Raw genomic sequence first — 4595 nt, 5'->3', positions numbered from 1 at the left:
TTTGTGTTGTCGGCTTTGTGTTCATACTTAAATACTAAGAGTAAGATCAGGGAATAAGTGAAGGAAGGAGGACATTTTACATCGAATAGAAATCCTAAACTATGAGGAGGAAACGTATTAGACTTAGTAGAAAAATCTTATAAAATAGGATTTAATTCATCTTATAAGTGAATTAAATTAAAGATCTGATGAAGGAGTGAATACTGTCATAATCAAAATAATACAAAGTAAGCAAAGGGTTTTTTGATATCAAGGATAGCTCCTCTGATAGAAATTGCTGGGACTGTTTGAGGTCCTGAGGACTGAGACTTAGGTGGAGTGCAGGAATTATCCAGAGGAGAGCTGCATTATTACAAACTTCAAAACCGTGCAGAACAGCTGTGTACAATGTGCAGAAGAAGAAATAAAAATTATTTGCCATCAGATATCATATAATTTGGCTTGCTATTGAATTCATCTGTTACCATCTCCTTTAATGATTTGCTGTCTTCCTAGTAGATTAAAGATTTAGTACATCAGGTGCGAAATGTTTGATGTTGTTGTTTTAATGGCAGCTTTTTAATGAGGTGATTTTTTTCATTTGTTGTTCTCATTGTTGAGCTGCACTGAAGCAATATTGCATTGCACTCCATCTTTAAGACAATGTAGTTTAAACCTGGCAGACATCCACCAAAAAGTGGTGGATGTCAGTATGTCTTTGGCAAAAAAAAAAAAAAAAATGCTATTCCTCAAATCACCACTCGAGAATGACTCTAAAAGTGAATCAGTCACTGCAGACCTTCGTGTAAAAAAAAAACCCAACCACTTTACAGCAGGTTTAGTGCCTTTGGCTCATCTCCCCTTTTGCAATAGGAGTGGGTTTTTTGTTTGCTGTCTCATTTTATGACTTGTTAATGTCAGGGGTGTGCCGCGCTCGTTCTGCCATGTTTGCACCATTTGTACTTTCTGGAGAATTCAATAAACAGTACAATAATATGACAAACGATGAGGCTTGTTATACTTTCTAACAGCCCACCCAAGAAGTCTGTGCAGTAGTTAGGGTGAGTGAAGGTGTAGTATTTTGTTCATGTGTTACTTCAGTTGCACTAATTTACAAATATAACCATGTGTGCTTTGCGCCCATTAAAAGCTGCACTCAGCACTCCCTATTTTCATTTATGTGATTACTTGTGGTTTGATGTTTCATCCACTTATGTTAACTTTATTTTTATTGATTTTGAGGTTAATGCAGCTACAGTCATCCTGAGTATCAATAAAATATTCATCAAACCTCATCAGCAAGTGTTGACTAATACTGAAGACATTTCTTCTGTATTTTTTTAAGCTTTGTACATGCATAGTATTGCTTGAAGTTTGCATTTTTTTCTCTCTTAAAGTTTAGGGATGGGGGCATTGTTCATTGTTCAGGGGGCAGTTTAGTTAGCTTAATGTAAGCTAACTACTAAGCTAACTGCTAATTACTACTAAGCTTAATACAATACAACGGTAGCATAATTTAAGCTAAATACAATAACCTTATCCTCCACTCGCACACTTACAGGGATGTTGTAGCGCTCTCTGACAGAATTGCGAAGTAAGCAGGACACCACACAGCAAAAGTCCAGGAGTGGCATTGCGCAGCACCATCCATGTTTACTGGCTGTGTCACACTGCATGCAGGGGAAACACCAATATCCGAAGCAACCTTGAAGAAAAATGTGCAGAGATGCCATATCTGTATGAGTTTACCCCACTTTTTAATAAATTCTACAATCTCTTGCATAACCTCTGCATTATATCCTGACTTCAGATACTCTGCAAAACGACTGCAAACAAAGTCTGAGGAGGTGGTTGATGCAGAAATCCCTGCTGTTTGTAGCTGTTTGCTGGGTTCACTTACAGGAGTTCATATCAGAGCAGCAGTCACAGATGCCAGTGCTCCATTGCCCAGACTGCTGACTCATTGCAGTGGTGGTGACTACCACCTGGGTGGTTGAATGCTGGAAGGCCATTCCTGGAGCAAACGAAGTAGAGAATTAGACACAGATTGAAGAGAGTTTTTGTTGTCATTGTTGTTGCTTTTTCTTATGCCTTATTTCATTGTATTTATTCTTCTATGGTTTTCTCTTGTTCATTCACTAACTTAAGAGTTTTGGTCAGCTGTTGCTTTTAAATGAGATGTAGAGATGAAACCGACGTTAACGGGCTATAGTGGTTATAAACATGTAACATGCACAGCAGTGTGTTTTCTAGTGCATGTAAACCCCTAACAGGATCTTTGGCACTTGTCTGCCAATGGATCAATATAATTATACAGGCTATGGCTGGCTTGTAGGGCTGCCACACAGCCACACACTAAAAGCACTGAAAGCAGCCCGTGTTTCACTACCAACACTGGAGTCAAATCTCGTAATGTATCCGACCCCTCCCATACCTTCCCTGTGCACTCGGGCACCTTGCAGAACAGAGTTTAGTGTGGTTGATATAGATGGACCAAAAAGAGCAAAAAGAAATTAATCGACATCTTAGCTGTCGGGACTGCTGCTGCAGCTGCACTGCAGCAACAACAACTAGTATTAAGTCCTCACAGTCCAGATGCTGAGACTGCTAGCACCAGCTGTGGAGAAGTGCAGGAGGAAGGACAGCAGTCGTCACTCTGTTTCCCATTCCCTTGTTAGCCTGTGTTTGTATATATTATCTCAGTCTTCCCTTGCTCTTTGTTATGTTCTCCCTCGTGCTGTGTTTTCTTCTTTCTCTGCTCTCCAGTAAGATTCCTTTTCATGAGATTATTTTTCCCTAACCTGCATTATGTTTACAAGCCTTTTCCAATCTTACTGATCAAAGGTCTTCAACTGCACACACAGTGATTTTAATGCTACTGTCCAGAAAATACTACGTCTAGATGAGCAGATTCAACTCTCTAGGGCTATTGTGCAGAGCTTTGTTGCAATAGATGCTCAGGAAGTTGCTTTATATATGACAGGTGTGTAGTTTTCTGCCTGTATTTTATATTGAACCTTTTTGTGCTTTTCAAATGTCATAGTTTCCTTGTGTTTGTAAAATCCACTGATAGATCCTGTTGAGCTGTCCATGTTTGGGACAGCTCAACTGTCACATGTTTCCAATACCATCTTGTTCACGTTAGCACCCTTTGCTACAAGACTGATAAACTGCATATGAATTTATCAAGTTGATAACCAGCTTTGTGTGCTCACATAGCCTGACTGGAGATGTTGTGAGAAGTGAAGCTGTTCATGAAAGATATTTCAGTTGCCCTTGCTTCATGGCACACAGCCTTCGCAAGATAAGATAAGATAAGTTACCGTGGAGGTAATAATTTCCATTTCCACGTGTTTTACCAAAAGTTGCACTGTAGTTGTATCATAATAACTTAAAATGGGGACTTTAAAGATTAATGGAGGTGCCTGGGGGATAACAAATTTATCTACACCAGTTCTGCAATGTAAGATGCACACTACACTGTACAGAGATCCATAAACTACAATTTGCTGTAATACACACACAGTGAAGTGACTCTTTTAAATTAACTGGTTGAGGTCAAACCCAACACACTTGTCCCAATCAGGATATCAGTCAACCACCTCCCTGAGCTCCACCTTCACCCCTATACTGAAACATAACACACCAAAAATAGAATAAAGAAATGTTGAACTTGTGTGAACACAAGACAATACATGGAAATTCCATGTACCTGATACCAGGCCGATTACACCCTTGGTCATGGGGCATATTATAAACTTACTTCAGATATCTTAGAAATAATATCTTAATTAATGTACTAAAAAATTCCTAGCTAACATTAATCTACTTATAGTCTATTGCCAACTAGTCTAACAGTCCTATAAGATTCATTAATTTATGAGTATAAACTGCGAAACTGTGCTTATAATAATTAGATGTCCAGTTTTTTGTGCTATTTTTCTTGAGGCAGTATGAAGTGCGTGTAAACCCGTGTGCTGCAAGTATTCCTCTGACTGGCTCACAACACCACACTGGGAAAATGATAGCAAACTGTACTATTAGGTCGCAAAGACTGCTAACTGCTTTAAGATGTTTGCCAGTATAGAAAGTTGTCCTTACCTTTTCTCTGCTTCTCTGAGTTCTGAGTAAAATGAGAGCAAGTCCAACCTATGACTGTAAATTGTGACGGGAGTGGTCAAGTGTGGGTTGAAGGCTCTGCTGACTTTCAATTTTCAAAGAAACCACCTCTCTGACAGAGAAAGACGAACAGTTACACACGCTTTCATTCCAGGTTAGATAAGAATAGATGAAACACTCAAGGCCAAAAAAGTTCAGTTCCAATAAAACGAGAGTTAAACGTGAGAGTTACTGACCGTGTCGAGTTTTATGCAGTTTATAGTGCATCATTTATTATTACTTTATGAAAATCACCTTGCTGTGAACTTTTTGACTTGTGCTCTAGTGGTGCCTGTCTGTATTTCTGACTTCATAACATCACACTACAAAGAAAAGATCAGGCAAAAGTGCTATGGACTGTAACAGAGGGTTTATGGTCATGCACCTCTATAAAAGCAGTAGCGGAGCATTCAGATGTCTGTTAACAAAACAATTCACCCCAAGGACAGACTGTGCAA

The 4595-nt window shown here is 39.1% G+C and overlaps 1 protein-coding gene across 1 annotated transcript in view; it reads right to left on the bottom strand.

The window, feature by feature from the left end:
* The window catches only part of LOC102199151 (placenta-specific gene 8 protein-like), a 4393-nt gene extending 1724 nt beyond the window's left edge, over nucleotides 1-2669 (bottom strand). The window contains exons 1-2 of the mRNA XM_005751548.1: nucleotides 1880-2669; nucleotides 1539-1684 (exon numbers count right to left, since the gene is read on the bottom strand). Of these exons, the coding sequence (XP_005751605.1) occupies nucleotides 1539-1684; nucleotides 1880-1991 (258 nt within the window). The 5' untranslated portion in view covers nucleotides 1992-2669. The remainder of the gene's footprint in view (nucleotides 1-1538; nucleotides 1685-1879) is intronic.
* Nucleotides 2670-4595: the final 1926 nt, after the last annotated feature.

Source organism: Pundamilia nyererei, unplaced genomic scaffold (genome assembly GCF_000239375.1).
Source record: "Pundamilia nyererei isolate P.nyererei 1_Seehausen unplaced genomic scaffold, PunNye1.0 scaffold00315, whole genome shotgun sequence".
NCBI classification, from domain to species: domain Eukaryota; kingdom Metazoa; phylum Chordata; class Actinopteri; order Cichliformes; family Cichlidae; genus Pundamilia; species Pundamilia nyererei.
This window is presented reverse-complemented; position numbering and strand designations above follow the sequence as displayed.